This window comes from Mus pahari, chromosome 7 (assembly GCF_900095145.1).
Source record: "Mus pahari chromosome 7, PAHARI_EIJ_v1.1, whole genome shotgun sequence".
NCBI lineage: Eukaryota > Metazoa > Chordata > Mammalia > Rodentia > Muridae > Mus > Mus pahari.
Window position 1 is genome coordinate 44,318,823 of NC_034596.1, and position 20,785 is coordinate 44,339,607.

General features: G+C 36.3%; 1 protein-coding gene across 11 annotated transcripts in view; it reads right to left on the reverse strand.

Moving 5' to 3' along the window:
• Nova1 (NOVA alternative splicing regulator 1) overlaps positions 1 to 20,305 on the reverse strand; it is a 125,584-nt gene extending 105,279 nt beyond the window's left edge. For 4 of the 11 annotated variants that reach the window (XM_021201545.2, XM_021201544.2, XM_029540795.1 and 1 more), the window contains exons 1-2: positions 19,863 to 20,305; positions 18,130 to 18,273 (exon numbers count right to left, since the gene is read on the reverse strand). In XM_021201545.2, the coding sequence (XP_021057204.1) occupies positions 18,130 to 18,273; positions 19,863 to 19,998 (280 nt within the window). In that variant the 5' untranslated portion in view covers positions 19,999 to 20,305. Of the gene's footprint in view, positions 1 to 3,618; positions 3,641 to 18,129; positions 18,274 to 18,630; positions 18,638 to 19,286; positions 19,517 to 19,862 lie in introns of those variants that run through there. The other 7 variants (XM_029540789.1, XM_029540788.1, XM_029540791.1 and 4 more) reach the window with 6 other exon arrangements.
• Positions 20,306 to 20,785: the final 480 nt, after the last annotated feature.

The window sequence follows — 20,785 nt, forward strand, 5'->3', positions numbered from 1 at the left end:
CTTGGGAATCAGCATGGAGTAAGAGGCAACCTATAGCAAGGCTCAACTACACCACTCCATACTCCAGGATATCTATCTGTAGTGGCTATTCCTGGTTGTCAACTTGACTATATTTGAAATGAACTACAATCCCGAATTGGAAGGCTCACCAGTGAACCTAATCTAGAGGCTGGGAGATAGACGTTTCTGATCTGGATCTTGGTATGGAGATCTTGAGACACAGTGGTGATTGAATCCAGAAGATTAAGACAGGGAGATCTCCGAGTCCAAGGTCATCTGGGATTAAAGGTGTGGTGGCACACACTTTTAATCTGGGCTACACCTTCTGCTGGGGGTCATATAAGGACATTGGAAGAAGGGAGTCTGGCTCTCACTCTTTCGCCTTCTTGCCGTGTGGGACTCAGCAACTGCTAGATCCTTGGACTTCCATCCACAGCTACTACTGAACCATTGTTGGGATTTGGACTGCAGACTGTAAGTCATCAATAAATTCCTTTACTATATAGAGCATATCCGTAAGTTCTGTGACTCTAGAGAACCCTGACTAATACACTATCCAAAGAACACTTTAACAAACCGTAAAATATGAGCACAGCGCTATACTCACTGTGGGATCATGGACAAACATCAATTTAAAATATTAAATTAAATTTATTTGACTAAGAAAAAACTGATGTCTGTCAACTAAAGTAATTTTTCATGGCATAAAACCAATAAATGCACAATTAGTAGGCACAAAGTATTTCAAAATATTTTATAGAAAAGCAAAAGGCAATGTGTTCATTTATATGTAAAGTAGTTTAAGTAAAACATAATCCATATATATATATATATATATATATACATATAAATTGTTTATCAAACATGTGCTTTCTATCATCTACAATGTAAAAATATGACAAACAGTACTGCAATGGCTTAATTTTAAGGTAATTTGTTCTCTAACAAAGCATTTATTACTTATATATTTGATGATAAACTTTACATAAGCTAAAAATTCCACCACTGAGCTAAACATCCAGCCTAGATTTTGCTTTGCCATCACAAAATCTTCCCACTTTGTGCTTACTTAAATGTACACAGTATACCCTGAGCTGTCTATGGTGTGCTGAGTACTATCACCATTATTTCACTGGACATACACAATGAAATTATTTCAGCCATGCTAATTAACACGCCTGCAATTTCGCACTATAACATTTTGTGGCAACATCACCCGAAATGTATACTTTTGAAATATACAGTATTAGCTATAGTCCTCATACTGTACCTATTAGATGTCTAGATTTGTTCATCCTGTGTATCTGCATATTTGTATTCTCACACCCCCCACACACACACACCTCTATGTCTTCTTTTCTCATTCACAGCTTCCAGTTTTTGTCCATTTCTCTATATTTAACCCTTCTGGGGGTCCACCAGTAAGTGAGCTGACACGGTGTTCTATCTCTGGGATTAGTTCAGTTAGACTACACTCGACAAGTTGTCACAATTATCAGCTTCTCCCTTTTGGAAGGCTGAATGACATTCTACAATCTTTATATCTATTTGTTTAAAAGCCAAATATTTGAAATTATAAAGTATTTATGCTATGATAGAGATATTTAAAATGGGATTCTTAAAACTATTGTTACTTACAAATTTTCCTATGATGGAAACTAAAATTGACTCCAGGCTTTCTGAATCTTCATCTTTTGAAATATAACCTAGAGGATTATTATGACTGACCTACTTACAACAAATCATTTCATTTTCACAGCCAATTACAACGTGAGTTTAATTTTTATTTAGTCGCACATGATAGTCTGCAGCATGTTTTTCTGTACTTTTAATATTGTCTTGGTCTTGACTAGTTGGTTTTCCTTTAAGGCAACAATCTTGAAGGCCATCAGAATCATATTGGTGGGTTAGATGTGGAGTTTGACAGATAAGGTAACTCTAAGGCTTAGGGCCTTTGAAATCAAATAGATGAAGTTACAATTAGGATGCAGAAGAGTGTACAAGAAGATGAACTGGGAGACTAAGAGCATCAGCAGGGTAGGTAAAAGTCATATTTCATTTCATTCTCATGTACAAATTAGACCGACAAGTACAATAAAGGAAAGTAAGCAGCTGAGAAGTGCAAATATTAAAGAAGATTATGTAAAGCCATGATACTGGGTAGAATGACAAACAGCCAGACTGAATACAAAAGGAAAACTTTTCAAGATCTGAGGCCAGAAATGACAAGAATACAGAAAATACAACTGGAGGTTGCAGCACAGCAGAGGTTTGTGCTTAAGAGGAGGCAGAGCAGTGTTGAGAATTGCTGTCATAGACAAACGAGGGCTGCGCTGGAAGGGTGGGGTAAATTCCATGAGATTGGTTCATGATCAAAAGGAATGGGAAGGTGTGCAGGCATGGACTGATGCTTCTGTTAATAGCAATAAGGGGAACATGCCTTTTGTTCTGCATGCAATGGAGAAATTATAGCACATTACTGAAGAAAAAAATATTCCAACAGGGTGAGAAAAGAGGAAAGAATGATAAAGTTGTGGGAGGAGGTAAGATGAGATGAAATCTAAAAATAGAAGCTGGTTTATTCTAGGCAGAGATGTTTGCCAAATCAAGACAACAGCAAATCTAGCTGAGCAAACTGGCACACACCTGTAATCCTGCAGTCCAGGAAGTGGAAGCAGGATAGAGGCCAGCCTACTGGGTGCTACTGAGGTCTTGTCTCAAAAAGAGAAGACGAGATCCCCATGTAGACACTGATACATACAATTATATGGGTGGTCTCGTCTCACTAACTTAAGACACTTTTCAAACACTTACTTCTGTGAAATGGGGAACAAAATTATCAGTGAAGATGGCTGGAGGGGATTTTGCAATTATTTCAAACCAATCTTGGAAGTAAGAATATAGTTGCTTACAGTCTAGCTCATGTTTCTACTTCTAAAACTATATCTTGAAAAGAGGCAGAGAAAGATCTTAGTAGCCTCTAGTAGAGAGAAGTTGAAGTCAGTCCAGTATGAACCTTAACACTTAATGTCACTCCCACTCACTCACTTGCAAATCTAAGGACCATAACTAGGAATAATTGCATGGCTTTAAAACTTGGACCCACAATACTTTTGATATTAAATAGCCTTTTAGAAGATATTCTAGTTTTTAGTATTCTTATATCATTTAATATTGCTAATTAAGTTTATGCTATACAATGAAATATTCTCTAAGATTATTTTTTAATTTGAGAATCAGTTCATCTCAGTAAATCTATGTCCACAAGATCACAGTCAAACAAAATGAAAGACTTTGTCTTGTTATGATACAAGATCAGATATTCAATGAATGAATATATAATTTATGTCATGTAAAAACAGATGTTTATATGATGATTATTACACAAAATGACGTATATAAAATTTTAATGTAATAGCACTCAAGAATATGTGCACTTGTTGAGAAATGGAAATGAATAAAACACAACCCTGAAAAGACACTTCTAGTAGACGATATCACTAAAATGTTCTGGTTCTTTTATGGAAATTGCAAGCACATGAATTAAAAGTTAAAAATCTTGCCAAAACCAGTCCATTTATCTCCCCAGTTAAAGGAAATCTGAAGAACAGGACTTACAAATGATCATCTACACAGTCCCAAATCCAGTGCTTGATACAGAAGAAGTTCTTTTCACTACGAGGGAGGAGTATTTCCAGATTCCAGTGTCGTGAGGTACTGCAACACTGGTACTATAGATGATGCAGTTCACTTGCTCCCAGACATCCCTGCTAAGGTTCCTTGTTCATGATTCCTGTGCTGTTCATTTGCATATACAAACAGAAATGAAGTGAACTAATGATACTTAACTCTCATAAATCAATAATGCAATCAAACTCATATTCTGATGTTGTTTTACTATTTCAAAATCTAGTCACTATATCAAAAAATAATAATAATAATGGTTATAAAACAGTTGTATCACATACACTCCGTGATATAGTTATACAGCTTTCTTTTATTGGCATTTGGTCCAAACTCTTAAAAAACTGTGAGAGAAAACCCAACTAAGGAGCCTTTTTTAAAAGTGTAATTTCATGAAGATTTTAACTTTGACCAAAATGGCACATCTGGTGAGCCAGAGTTAGGTTCACACTGGTACTCCAGAACATCTGACTCCCACCACAGAAGGCAGCAAGACACACGGAAATATTATGCTCGGTCCAGAACCATACTGCATTATGTACATGGCATGGTTTCTTCATGCAAGTTTTGCTTATAGTTATAATTTAAGTGACTTGGATGTATCATAAAAATTCATCTAGACCTTTCTGGCCTTGCCTATAATTTGCATAATATTATGGTTACAACCATCTATAACTTAAAATTAAAAAGCAAGATCTAACAGGATAAACTAAGAAGCTTAAAATCATCTCATATAAATAACCTCAAACTGCAAAGCAATTTCAGAGATTTTACTATCAGTATGAACACAGGACATATATGTATCAACCTTGTTCACATTTCTCTAGACAAACTATTAAATCATTTAATGACAAGTTATTAATTTGCAGAATTATCAGAAAAAAATCTTATCAACTTATTCACAATATCTGATCAACTTTAAATAATGGGCTGATATGGATATTTGGTGATCTAAACTTTAAATACTTCACTTCCAAACTAAATTCTGTAAGTAATTCAATGAAGTGACAAGTCAGAAGTCAGAAGCCAGGTTTACTACTAAGTTCACTATCACATGTCATTCTTATTTTGTCATACTGTTTTCTGAACTAATTTGAAAATGGAGACGAAAATTCTTACTGACCTTGACATTTTAGGAATTGATATCAGTAACAGAAATCTAAGCTGTCATGAAGCTTGGACTGATAAACAATAAGCAACTTTGGGTTACGTGGTCCAGAATTCTAAATTCAAGGTCATCACTTCTTCCCTAACCCTGACAGAGACAACATGAACATGTGCAGACAAATTCCGAGTATGTCTCTTCAAAAGGTAGAATTTATAACCCAATAAATGAATAAAATTTAAATACTAACTGAAAAACTTACTAAATGAAAACTTTCTTTAAAATATTCCTCAAACAGAATTATATTTATTCTGCACAGTGTAAATGGTCTGTATTTACACCTAAATTATCTATCCCAATTTTAGGGCATTTCTACTTATTATTAATGACATAATAATTTCAAGGACTTTCAAGAAAAACTTGATACAAAACAGTACTTTTAAAAATGATAAAATTAACATTATTTCCAAGAAAGCAATATAGACACAAAGTTGAATATACAATCACTAAAGGACAGGATTTACTATTTATTAAATAATTTCTGTGAAGACTAAACAAAACTTTAAAACTATTTCTATTAAAGTACATATTTTTCTAAAATTAAAAATGTCATTTCAATTCGTAAACATTTATATTATAAAATCATTTGGACATGTAATACTAGCATCAAAAAAAATTATACTAGTATTATTTATTAGTTCCTTAAGAAAAACACACACACACACACACACACACACACACACACACAGAGAGAGAGAGAGAGAGAGAGAGAGAGAGAGAGAGAGAGAGATAGAGAGAGAGAGAGAGAGAAATTTCAAAGTCAGTAACTAGGACAAATTCTACGTTCTTAACTCCAACAACAAAAATATTTTTACGAAAGTTGAAAGTAAGGATTTACAAAGTAAAAGATGGGTCCCAATTATAAATTCAAGAGTCTATGGTATAAGTAGCAGTTTCTTCTTTAGAACTACAAAGCCTAGCCTTGCAGTCCCTCCAGTGTGCCATTTGAGATGTCGCCAACCAAAGCTGTCACACGCAGCCCATCTACCTCGTTACCCCAGTTCATTATCACAGTTTGTGTTTTCCTTTGCAGTGCTGTTCTGCTTTTTAAACAAGATGTCAAGTACACCAATGTAGCTGAAAATGGATAAAACTTTAGAAACAAAATACCTCCTCTTTATTAGAATAGGTAAATAATGTAGAAGAACTAATTTTAAATACTTCTATGGACAAAATGTGGTTGAAAATGTTCAGTAATATAAAGTATAAACACAAAATAACTTGTCATTCAAAAGGCAGACTTCGTTAAAAATACAAATTTCAAAATTATTTTAAAATAATACAAACATAAAGCCATAAAATTTTTGTCAAAACAACTGTATGTGTTCTGCAAAAATTTGACAATGCTGACCCATATTATCTACCACTTCAAAAGCAAGGGATGACATCATACTACATTATGAAAACATGCCATAAAGTGGAGACCAAGCAAAGAAGGATTTTTTTGTAAAGCTTTTTAAAAATATTGAATTAAACCTTGACTTAAACAACTGGTATTATTGAACCTAGAATAGCACTTAAATAAAGATTACACATTGAATATGTGTATTTTAAATCCCCATCTGCTGCTTAATGTCACTTCAGATGTTCAATTTTTAGTGCTGCTCTATAGTAGCCAATTATTTTACAAATGTGTATAAAAATGGTAGATTTGAAGTTAATTTTCCAAGTGACAAAAACAGTGTCATATTTCCTACAGCCATTTGTAAAATTATTTGAAATTGATAAAAATGTCAATTAAGTAAATTAATATTTTATAAACTTTACTTGCCAAGGATAAAACTAATAGTTCCAAATTTCAGTAATACAATAAAATTCTAAACAGAACAAGGACATTACAGAAAATCCACAACAAATAAATAACACAATTTTCATTTCCACTGTTGTAACACAGCAGTATTTCTGTAATATACTATACTTTTGGTGTCTGAATGGCATCTAATTCACACATTAAAAAGAAACAGAAAACACACATAATTGTACTCATTGTGTAAATCATTAAACTTCGACAGCTTAAACATTATTTGTAACTTTCACATGCCAAAAAGCTAGATAGAACTATATATTCAAGGAATTTGAGAACTAAGGGAAATGTTTTCACATATACAATTTTAGCAGTTGGGTGTCAAATGCAAACTAATTAAATAAAGCAATCAGTTAGTAACTTTAAGCATGCAAATACACAAGATATATAAGTGCACCAGTGTCAAATACAGACCTGTATCCAGAGATCTGCTGCATGCTTGCAAAACAGTTTTCATCGACATCTGTCATTCACATTTTTAATTCCAGGTTTGGCACATAATTACTTCACTAAAGACAACTAGAATGTCTTGACATCTCTTTTGTATTCCCAATTCCCTTGCCTTTCCCACTGTCTTTCCTTTCTTTACCTCTGATTCTGCCTATAGTTCATATACAGAAACTCAGTCTGCTCAATCTCAAAATGAATTCTGCTTTCAGACAACTGGAACATTAATCGGTAGAGATTTCTCAGACACATATATTTATATTTATACAGACAGATTTTAATGTTAGTATCACTGTTGGACATTGGACAGATACAACAGATGTATTTTAAATGTTTTACCTTTATTTGTCATTTTCATGAACTACATTGTTTCTCAAATGTCTATACAAATATCTACAGTGCTTATCAATGACCACTAGAAACATACAGAAACAGCAAATACAATAAGCTTCATGGTACTTCTGAACTCTAAATATGCCACCCATTGGCAAAATCCAGCTCTTACCCAAAGAATGCAAAGTTGCCTGGTCTTCTGGTGAGCTAGGGTTTGTTTTCATATTTTCATGTTTATGTCCTTTAGATCTCTTTGCTTCAAAGCACTCTTCGAAAAAGAAACTTAAAACTTACCCCTCTAATTCCTGTCACCTTCTCATTAAAACCTAAAGACTCCTCCCAAACCTCTAGTATGAGGTGGGAAATCAACTTTTCTACAGAATTCTCTCAATAGTTGCCAAACTTCCCTACAACCATACATTAGTGATATGTTCTTAAAAACCTTGTTTCTTTTCTCACTGGTTAAAAATAAAATCATCAGATAATTTTATACTTAATTCTAGTCCAAGGAGGGCACATCAAATTGTCAGACCATACATACACCGAGGCTGAGAAGAACAAGGAAGTAGCTAGGTAGACCTTTGACTGGGGTCTTTAACCCACTGGTCGACAGGAGGGTCTTTGGCTTTAGGATTTTGTTTGTTTGGTTGGTTTGGGTTTTTTTTTTTGTTGTTTTTGTTCTTGTTTTAATATATGCAAAATTTCACCTTTCCTAGACATTAAATTTTAAATACATGAATGCATATTAATATCAATTTAAAAGAGTTAATTAATTGAAAGCCCTAAGCAAGTAAGTTATATTCTATTTTATAGCTGGTATACATTCATTCTAACTAACAATAAAAGTTATGTCCCCCGCATCATATAGCAATGTTAAAAATTCTTCCAACAAAATTACATATTAGCTTCCTCACTACAAATAGATAAGAACATATGAAGCTATATTATATATCCAATATTTAACACTCACATTTTGTATGTCGCTTTTCATTACTTAGTTAATAATGATGATTTCCAAAGTATATCAAGAAAAATCACTAGTGGTTCCTAGATTTTACTACACATGTAGCCATGCAGTCCCAACTATAAAGTGACAGAGTTCCATACTCTTATATACAGTTACTTTCAAACTCTTTGTTAAATATTTCTAATTAGTTTGTGTTGCTTAAGTCAGATTATATTAAAGACAGTCTTCATTTCAGATGTGGCTTTGAAGTTCTCTCAAGAATGATGATGTCTGTTCCTTCACACAAGACCACATGCTCAAAAGAAAGCAAGATGGTTTTCCCTCACTCCATTCTTCTTTCTTAATCCTTATCAAACCTAGCCTACCCAAATTGTCTCTTGTTCCTGTAATCCCTGAGCTCAGTTCTTAAGCTTTTCAGCAATGCCAGTATTAGTCACACATTGTCCACAAACACGAAAACACATATAACACACACCGTCTCTCAAAGTAAGCTAGAAACACACACACACACACACACACACACACACACACCAAAAACAAACAAACAAACAAACAAACAAACAAAAACTCAAGATAGACTACCTTCTATATCTTCCCTAATATATACAGGAAACCACAATTCATACATACATACATACATACATATATACATACATACATACATACATACATTTATGTCCACTTAAAAATCAAGTGTCCCCTGTGATTAAAACACTAGACTACATATTGAAACAACAGCCTGCAGGAAGGATGATACTAACCTCTCACCTCAATGGACTTTAACCCAAATACACATCTGATGAGTGAAGATTATCACTAAAGTCTTTTGTTTAAACTTAAAGCTATATAAGAGAGAGCTTTGAAATCATAGTATACAGTTAAATAATATTAGAAAAGACTCCTCTAGCATGCGTCATAAGGAACAGTGGCATAAAAGGGCTAATGGACAGAAAAGTAGAAAATTTAATGAACTGGATCTTCAAGCAAGAAAAGAATAATATTTCAAATAGAAACTTATCATTTAGTACAGTTAGTTTGAACTCATGTTGCTTTATACTTAGTCATAGTCAAATTAGTTTTTAACCATTATGATTACCTAATAAAACTTGACACACTTAAGGAAGTTTTTGTTGTTTTTGTTTTTGGGTTTTTTGTTTGCTTGTTTGTTTGTTTTGTTTTTAAATAAAAGTTTCTAAATTTGAAGAAGTCCTACAATCCTTGGAAGCAAAGATTGACACAGAAAGTCAACATAAAAACAAACAAACAAAAAACAAGGTCAATACTATTTTTAATGAGAAAAAATCATTGAGCTAAGGAAAATTAGAAGCAAAGAAAAATAGAGAGAAGTAACCAGCTATAGAAATTAACAACCCTTATAAAACCACCATTTTCAGAGGCCTACTGTAGGTCAATAGAAACAACTGAACTCGACAGCTATTTATAATGTAGAGTACAACTTCTAGTTAGTGAACAAGGGCAGAAGCACTACCACTGCACCTCCACAGAAGCAAACCAACTACAAAAATACTACTCACAAGATAACCACACTGAGTTTCCACCTTGGTTAAAAAATATCAGATGTATTCATTAAAAACTAGGGGAAAGAAAAGGAACACACTTTCTCAGTCTTATCACAAAAGGAAAAAAAAAAAAATGTCAAGTAAAATTGTGAACCTCTGATTGTACTTCAAAGACACTCAGAAAGCATCTTCCAGGTTAAGAGGACAGCAGGCAGACTGCAGCCCTGCATGGAGGGAGCACCCCACTCTTCCCTGCCTTCCTGAGCTCCAGCTCTAAGCTCTTGGGAGACAGCAGGCCTAAGCTCCCCACTTTCAGTCAATCCCGCAAGTCTACCATTACCACAAACCCTTCAAACAGAGAGCTTCCGACTTACTACATTTCTGGTAAAGATACCACCAAATATGAACAATTAAATTCAATAATTGGAAGCATTAACAAAGCACAATTTCTCAGAGTGCAGAAGCACAGGGCTAGATTCCTTTAAGGAAGAAAGGATGCTTTGTAGTCAACCTAATAACAGGACGAAATAGCTGTCTAGAGCTGAACTCGAAGGAAACATCTGACACAGAATCACTAGATGAGAGAAGATTCCAGAAAAACTACAGTCAATGAAACCAAGATGGTTAGGTTTGGGGTTTGATTTTTAATTAGGTTTAAAGTTATTTTCATGTTTTCTTGATTATCATTAATCCTAGAAAAAAATATAACTTAAGAGAATTCATATGACAAACTCTCCTAAATAAATTCTAATTCATCTGCAACATCTCTGTTGTTTTGACCAAAACTGAAAAATTATGTTCTACAATATTAATAAATAGAATCATTTGTATTAATAACAATAAAGAAAAAACGAATACTCTATATTGTACTGTGCAACTGAAATGGCCTCACCTTTCCTCCCCACAAACAGGCCTTAAAACACAGTCAACCTCAACCTACTCCTAGAGCAGTAAAGTATTAACAGAGTTGATGAGAGCCACTTTAACATCAGACTGAATCAGCATTTATCACATTCAAAGGAACAAAGGGCTTGAAATCTCAGCTATTGAAATTGTGTGATAATCCTTCCTCTGAATGGCATTACAGGGTTTCAAAGTAAAATGAATCTCAAAATGCGAAATGAAAAAACTTATTTCTCCAACCTTCAGAAAGTATATGCACATTTCATGAGAAAAATATCCTCTAAAATGTAAAAGTTGCTGGAGTTACAGTAAAATTTGCCAAATTTGCCAAAAATTACATATACTAAATAGTAAAACCTAAGTATGTCTACAAATAAAAAATAATAATAATTTTGAATATTTACTGAATAAAATTTACTTTAAGAACAGCCAAAAATGAATTTTCTATACCAATTAATCTTACCTGAATCATCTTGTTCTTAAAAAAAACCCTCAAGATCCTGCTTTCATTCCTCATCTGGTCCTGTCAGTAATGCCAGGCCCTGCAGGAAGCAGCAGCTGAACACTGGGGACATGCACACAGTATCTGTGCATGGTCAAGGTCTGTCATGGAATGATGTCCACATCATAGCTTAAAATTCAAAATACTGAAATTATCTAAAACATTATTAGCAAAAAAGAACGCGATTGCAGTCTTAAGATGTTTTTACTCTTTGTCTTCATTAAATCTCGTAAAGTCACAATGAAGTATGTATGTGAAATAGTCATATATCAATTTCATATGGTCAAAAATAATAATTCCCGGTATCAAAATTGAAAAAAAAAACTTCATGAAAAAAATGATATATTCGATTGGTATAAATTCTAAACCTTACCATTCCCGTGTATCAACAAGTTAGAGTCCATGCATCCCGCCAAAAACATCAGATTAGCAAAGCCAACACAAATTTGGGGACCAACTGCTCCGTATGCTCTTTAAGATGTCTTTTGCTGTGTTTACATTTCCACTACACTGAAATGTGGCAGCATCTCCCCAGATTCTGTGTGAATGTTAGAAGCTGTTTTTCATTCAAAATCCTATAAACACACAAGACTGCATTAAAATATACTTACTGATAAGTGTGAGAGCCCACAAGGTATTTGTATGCATACTACAAACCATATGTAAGTCAATATCTCAGACAGATTAAGGAAGTTTTGAAAAAGCAATATGTGGCAGACAATTTTCTTCAGTTTTTAGTTTTAGTGTTTAAGTTTATTGTAAAACAATTTTTCAGCAGAACTATTATATTTAGCTCATAGATAAGATTTTTAAAATAGGTTATAACTGTCATGTTTGTGGGAGCACTTCAAAATACTTTGTAAAGTACCTTTCTAACACCCTCAAATTCTTAAAAGATATGACTGAAACATAAGTGTATTATTGCTCTTATGAAACTCATCAAATGTTAACCTAAAATAATTAAGAAATATTAACCTAATATATATATATATTTTGTATTAAAGTACAAAATATTTCCACTCACTCATGGTTTTAAAATGCATTTGCAGAATTTAGGCATTTAGAAAGTTAAATGCCTCTTATGTTTGTCTCAACCCCTAAAGCTTGGATCCTTTCTTAAATGAATTTCCATTAGGCTATTGAAAAATCATTTCACCTACAAATATTCAAATATTAAAAATGAAAAGTGTGAGAAAGCTGTATCTTTAAAGATGAAGAAAATGGTAATTGCAACAACATAATCACACACACACACACGCATATATATATATTGAATATATATATATATATATATATATACACATATATATATATATATATATATATTATATTGAATAGCATCGCTTCTTGGATGTTGCGATTTCTACCATGGCACTTCAGTCTCTGAGGGTTGGGTTAATTAAGCTGCACAGCAGCTGCAATGCATTGTGAGACATACACTGCTGTGGTTCCCACCAGTCCATTCCAATTACCTGTAGTATTCCAGCTCCGGACAAGTGACAACCAACCACTTCTCTGGAGTCACTTGTTCCCTCTGGTCTACTGATAAGTGTTAGAACCAACCAACCTCTTTTTGAAAAGAACTGCAAAGCTGAATGCACCTGCTGCAAGCTGCAGTGATGAGTCCCAGAGAGATGTTTGTCAGTCAGATCTCTGCAGATGTTGTTTAACTTTATGCTAGAGCTGTAGCCAAAGATGGAAATGAGATGGCAATCAAGCACAAATCTCCCACTACCTTCCCTTCAGCCTCAGATTGAACACTGTATTTGTTCCTGGGGCAAAGCAAGTCAGACCGAACTCTATATAGTTTTATAAGAGATTCTTACTAACTGCAGAAGTTTAGATAACAGGTGGCATAATGTGTATAATTAATAGTACTTGCATAAACTAGACAGAAATATCATCTTAGGCTATAGGAAGATAAGTAATTATAATGATAAACAAATTGTTGAGAGCTGGCTGATTGTCAGGGATTTCTAGCAAATACCACATATTACTTAGGATTTCTATGCAATGGATCATTTATTCTTCTTGGTATATTAATATAAAACATCCTCAAAACATATATTCAACTATTTTACCAATTCTGTTCACTATTGCTAAAATCATGTGGCACAGTGTCTGTACAGTAATGTTAGATTGTGGCCTTACAATTTCACACATTTCAAATGAACTATTTTTCTAAAACACAGAAGGCTTCAAACAACACACTTCAAAGTGACATCGTACCATAAAAACTCATGAAAACGTCAATCCTATAAGCTAGTACTGTTTAACAATTTGTTAATTCACTGATAGGGATCCAATGGCAAAAGAACTAAAAGTGAGCAAATCAAACAAACTCCCCCAAGGCATGTTATGCTAATTCACCATCCTGGAACCCCTTGCCACCAAGTGCTTGCATTGACGAGAGAAGCGTAAAAGGCTATTTTTATATGTTCATAAATATTATGGCATACCAATAACATTCTTTCACATGTAAAGAATTCCTATGGTTAAAATATGAAAATAAAGTATTAAAATGACAATAAAGCAAAATTTTGAGCAATACTATTGTCTATGTGAACAGTATGTTTCCTTTACTTAAGGATTTGGAAAAGGAAAATATAAAGTCACCCACAACAGTAGATACTATCTCAAACATAGACATAACAAGTTTAAGATTATAGGGAAAAACGCTTCATGGACAGCAAACTCTGGTACCACTGAAGTCAGTACTGCAGAGAGTGGTAACCATCGCGTTACACCAACCAACAAGTCCTGAGACCAAAATACCCTATTTTCTCTACATGTTACCATTCTGTCAATGTATTGATCTTGCCTTAAAATGTGTATCGATAAATTTATAAGATATTTTACAACTGAGATAATAGAAAATGTATACCTTGAAACTTTGAGAAGCTATGAGGAAAATGATATTCACGTGGCATTCATCGCCAATATTACCAAAATACTTTTTCTTCAAAAGCATAAACAAAACATCCAGTTTAAAATTGACTTTCTCTGATTTTATCTATATAGCTGTACAAAGAGACATAGAGATATAACTTAATTTCAACCCTAAAAGTTAAATAAACCACTGAATTTTACCACGTCAAAACAAAAATGGTGCAATGCAGTTCTTTCACTGAAAGAATTTTAACTTACAGTCAGTCTGCTTTTTCACTATCAAAAAACTAAATGAATAAAGGACTTTTTGTCTAAAAAAAAATCACCAACATTGGACACCACTAAGTCAGAATTTGAAGAATAGAAAAGCAACATATTCAAATTTCAACATAAGCAATATAAAAAATACTGTATATTAAAAATGACTCAAGTTTATAACAAGCCATACACAGTAAAACAACATGAAAAACACAGAAATAGATTCCAGCATTATATAGTAAAAGAGTCCTGTTTGATTGGCATCAGGGGTGTCTCCAGTGTCAACAAACAGAAAAAGGTCATGGATGAGATGTTCTAATAGTCAAGGCACACATGAAAATACTGATATATTCTTTATTATTCCCAACTAATAATTAATGTGTTCAGTTTCTTTAATAACAAACTTGAACCATGTATTAAACTTTAACAGATAAAAATCAATCTATTAATAAAAATAAAACATCATCAGATGACAAGAAAAAGATTTTTAAAAACACAACACTTAACCACCCTTCTGAGAATCCAGACAGTAATTCAGCCTCTACAATAAGAAAGCAGCTTTTAACCACCATCATCTCTGTGTAGCCTACTTATAAAAGAATACATAAATAAGTCCAATTAGATTTCTTTAATCAAGTTAGGAGAACAGCTACATTCCTAAATCACCAATGAGAAGTCTGTATCCTGGAAGATTGAGTATTAGTGTATCAATATGTAGAAGAAATATATAGAACACAAAGTAAAATCTACTAGTGGGTCATTTTCTCCTGATTCCAATGATAGAGATGTCCTTTTTAACTCCACATTACACAATTCCCCTAGTCACTTCATACATGAGACACTGAAATAAATACATACAATGTTTAGCTGTATAAACCTTAATAAAGTCATACAATTTGTTTTGTCTTCTTCATTTTGACTGAAGGTTATAAATCTTTACTCAGAAATGTAGGTTCACTTTTAATATAATAGACACAATCTGACCTAAAATATAAACACATTTATAGAAATTATATTAGCTACAGTTTTTTTTTTTACATGTGCCCATTATTTGAGTTGAGGTGTATAAAAATATTTCAAAAGGTGACTGAATTCCGGGATAAACATCTTGGAGAAAGATTTGAAAATAGTATTTTTACTAAATGTTTAACAATACACTTATATTTGATTTTTAATGATAGGTAATTTGAGTAACTCTAGTAGTTTCTAAAACTAAGTTGCATTTTCCCCCAAATATACTATAACCAAACAAGAACCAGAAAAAAAATTGCTTTACTGAAATAAACCCCAGGAATGCTCATTTTGGTAGAACACGGCAATCATAAATACATGTTTGTGTGCAAATGGATGTATTTATCTGAGACATACAAATATGGGCTGCTAAATCACTGCAGAACCCTATAGAATCTTCTTTGTAACTCAACGATACGAATCACGGTTTCTAATTTAGTCCATCTGGATGTGTGCACAGCAAGTATCTGTTATGTACAAGAAGGTAGAAAAAAAGCTCAGAGTCTCTTAGACTGAATAATACTAAGACCCTAGATAATGTTATAGGGTCTAGTCAAGTGTGAAGAGAAAACAGAGGGAAATAAGTCTATCTGCAGACTGGAGCTGTGTCTGTTCAAAGAGTTAATTATTGAATTAAAATTGCATTTTAATACAAACTATTGAGAATTCTTAAAGATTCCTAGAAACTCCGGGGATTTGTTTTTATCCTTAAAACTGATATCGTAGCCTATACTGACTCCCACCTGTTAGAGGCCAAGAATGAGCCATCTTTTAGCTGATGCTTTAACTCATTCCTGGTCAGGTTACGTCACTACATGACCAAGATTTTATTCAAAGCATTGCAGCTTCTCATCCCCCCCACCCACCCCCCAAAAAATTCTTGCTATATGTAAATAAAATCTTCACATCATAAATAAAATAAGTAATTTTAGGTAACAAAAAAATGTAAAAAATAAGTGGACTAGAAACAAAAGATCTAATTCTTAGTGCATCCTTTCCAGCACACTGAAAATAAACTACATTCAAGTGAAAAGGCATTTAATTTGCTATTTGGAATATCCTGGCTAAACATCAATTTTCTGTAACACCCTATGTATCTGACAGCACCTCATGTATAATGCAGAAAAGCATTTTCATTTTCATCTATTGACAGGGTATTTAATTTACCACTGTAGCTCTTCCTAGATCTATCATGTTATTAATTCTGCAATCAAGCTCTTTTGAGTGCTTTTATTTAAACTAAGTATTTTCACAATTCCACACTGATTTTTATTATAATATACCTGTTCAATGCACCAACATGAATATATTAAACTTTCCAACTGCATAGGGAAAGTTTCCCGAGATGAGGAGAGCCTTTCGGCAAACTTAAGAGGGCCACAGCATCTAACAGGTTACACGTCCACTTATTACATTTAATATTTCCCCCAAAAGTACTGTGTCCAACTAGTAAAGCATCAGCCATTCCAAAATCTTTTCCAGTGCATGGTCGGTTTCTAACCCAGATGATTAGCTGTGAAAAGGAAGTCCTTCAAGGGTTGAGCCTCCCTCGGTCCATGCCAGTGTCTGAGTGCTATAGAGCTCTTGGTAGCCAAGACCTCTGAAAGCAATTCTGCTTTCTTTTCCATCAGGAAACCACTAAGCAGTATAGCTCACTTCAGCACTGAATTAACATTTTTACAGTCATAAAACTAAAACAACCTCCTGAAAAAAATTACTGAAAGCGAGAGCTAAGCAAAGCAGATGAGCTAATGATATCTATCACCGGGGGTTGCACTAGTCCACTGTGATTTCCCTACTGAAGATACATACATCAAGGAGGAATGGAACTAAGGGGAAAGAAAAGAAAAAGATGAACCTGAGGAAATGCACGACACAAAAGGAGGAGCCCAAAAGTAAAACAAAACAAAGCAAAACCAACAACAACAAAAACCAAACCAAACAAACAGAAAAACAAGAAGCCAAACCCACACACTCAACCGACCTAGGAAACCTGCGATGATCTAGCAGGTTACTGTCCCACACTGTAAAGTATTTCCATCAACTATGGCTCTGAACACAAATTCCAAAACACTAGTCCACATCTTGCATGTCAGTGTAGTAAATTTCTTATCCCAATTAGATTACTAAAGTATTTTAAATATCTGAAGAGACCGCACTTGTCTTCTTTACTTCATCCAAGGCCAACAAACAAAGCAGCCAAGCAGAAAGAGGTGCATAATGGATTCGGAAGTAAATGGTCCATTCTCTAAGAAACCACCCAGCCCCCTCCTCTGAATTCACTCTAAACTAATTGTCATGACAATGATGTCTGCAAACTTCAGAGGAACCACATTTCCTTATGCCAACTGTCCAGGGTTCTAGCTCTAATTTTTAAGTTTTTGTGCTAGCAATTAGCATTCCAAAGCTTGAAGGGAATTATCTCACCATTAGTCTAAATCACATACACAGTATATCAATTAATGGGGGAAAACATGAACAACAATGGAAGTACGCTGAAAAAAAAAGATTCCACAATGTATGCTAATGTAACACTCAGATCTTTTACCATTTAAAAAAAATTTTTAAGACAACACACAACACATGTAGATATTTGGTGTTTTTCCTTGGGGATTCGCCAAACAATTTCTTTACCATTTCACCTACCTGGATAAAAATCTTTGGACTTAGACAGCTTGATAGTGGCTCCAGTTTCTTTTTGCAACTGAACAATTGTCTGTCCTCCCTTCCCAATTATAGATCCAGCGGCATAACTAGGTATGAGAACCTTTAGAAAGTACTGGCCGTCTTCTGAAAAAATGTAAAGAAATACATATGATTAACATGATCATTTTAAACTTTAAATCCCCAACCCACCCTCCAGAGAGAAAACATCAACTAAACCGATGGACACAGAATTGCAGAAAACAGCACTTTAAAATGCTTAAGGAATGAAAACCACCAATTACACTGAAAAACAAGCATTTACAAAATCTTCCCCAGTTTTCAGGATTCCCACGTCCTAACAATTTGCAGTACGATAGAAACTGGGAAGTAAATTCCAGTTGTTACTCCAAACATGAAAGTCTTCCAATTCTGTGGTTACCATGGCAAAATGAAAGAAACTGACCCTTTCACAAAACTTCAGAGATTTAGAACATGACAAACCTTCACTTAACATACTGAAGATGAAAAAAAATCCAACACTGTAAATAGTGATCCGCTAAATTTGTCTGTCATAGCAAACATAAAAGACTGCAATTAATCATTGACTATATCCGACTTTAAGTATACAAAACAACCATCTTCCTGCAAAATAGTCCACCCAAACTGTAGGGAGTATTCCAAGCCGTGAGAAACTGCCAAGGGGAAAAAAAGCGTCAATGTGGTGGTGGCCTGAGAATCTAAGTAATCCTGATGTATTTCCGTGGCACTTCTAAGTCTACTATGATCTCGGCTAAGCTCATTAATTAAAAGACCTTAAGAAGAATCTTGCCAATACGAAAAAGCTTACGAGTTATTTATTCTAAATACACTCCAAAGTCACCAAATAGATAATGCTCCCTCTCCAAAAAGAACCATAAAACGGAGACGGGGGCGGGGGGGGGGGAGGTTCGATGAGCCGTGAAAAAAGAAAAATGAAATGTTTCAGGAAATAAAGCCAACTCCATAAACTTTAGTTTCCGTCAACCTGATCACGTCTTAAATAGGAAACTTCTCGGTAAATCCAGCTCTTTACTGTGAACGAGTATTCCGAATTTTTGCGATGTGCCACTCACAAGACCCCCATCCATTTCTAATGTATATGCTGGAGATAAATTCACCTCTGCTTCGATGCATTGGATGCATTGTTAAGATGACTCCAGTGCAAATGAAGAAGCGATAGCGGTCCCGTTATAACTCATCTTCCGAGGAAGCGCAGGATGTTAACTAACAAGTCACCGTACCAGACACCCCCCTCGTATGCATACCCTTGAAGACAAATCAATGCGATATTTGTACCGACCATGTAAGTGCGCTCAGGGCATGCACTCATCAAGCTTTTGCATACTACTTGTGGCCCAGAGCAAGGGGATGAACAGAGGCAAAAGTCTCCGGTGCCCCCAGCATCTGCAAGCCGCTACCCAAGTGCCATTTATTTATTTATTTGATCAGACTGTTAAATGCAGCGCGCATCTTCAGGCGGCCATCACCTCTCGCGGGGGGCGGCCCTGGGAGCGGACCCTGTCGCCGGGGCCAGCACCGGCTGGGGCGAGCGGGTCGGCTCAGAACCCCGGGTCGCCATCTTGATGAGACGGGGCCGGGGCAGGTGCAGGGGAGGGGGCGCGGGACGGCCGGCGGCAGCGGCCACGGCGCGGGAGGGCGGCGGGGACGGGGCGGGAGGCGGAAGCGATACCCACCGCCCGTGTTGGTCCTCTTGGTGCTGCCGGCTTCAGGGGGCGCTTCAAGCGGCCTTTTCCGCGAGTCCGGCGGGTCCAGATCTATGGGAACCCCCGTATGGGTCCCGTTCTGCTGAATGGGAGCTGCCGCCATCATGCTTGCAGTTCCTGCCGCTGCACCGGGAGAAGCGGCTCCCTTTTGTTTTGGCTTTTTTTTTTTTTTTTCTCTCTCGTTTGGGGTTGCTAAGGTTTTTTTTTTTTCTTTTTTTTTTTTCTTTAATCGGATCAATAGCAGTCTGAGGCGGCGAGCAGTGTGGCTGATGTGCTCACTGGGGAGGGGGCAGGGCGCGGAGCAGCTGCAGTGCAGTGTCGGCTAGGAGCGGGAATGGAGGGGGTGTGGGAGCCGGAGGGTGAAGAAGGAGAAGAAAGCGGCGGGCAGAGCGGGAGTGAATGAGCGGAGGAGGCGCGGGCGGCCGGGAGGAGGGCGAGTGAATGAGCGGGAGGAGGAGCGGCGGCGGGCGGCCGAAGCGGCGGACCCGGCTAACGCGGCGCTCGCTCCCGCTGCTGCCGCCGCCGCCGCTGCCTGGGCGCGTGTGCCGCCTGCGCTGCTCCGCGCCGCTGCCGCCCGCCCGCGCTCATCGTGTCTCCCGCGCGTGGGGGGCGGCGGGCGGGGGCCGCGAGGGGCCGCGACTCCCACACGCGCCGCGCGGGGCCGGCCTCCGCGCCGGAGTCTCCGCCTGCGGGGCCGGCGGGGCCGCGCGCGCGGGGTTGGCGGGGGCGCGCGCGGGGTTGGCGGGGGCGCGGAGCGGGCCGGGGCGCTCCCGCGGGGAGGCGGGGTGAAAGGTCGCGGGGGCCCAGGCAACGCCGCTCAGGCAAACGTCAGCGGCTCGCCGCGGAAACCGAGGGGTCCACAAAACGCGCTAGGCGGGGAGGCGGAGCCGTGC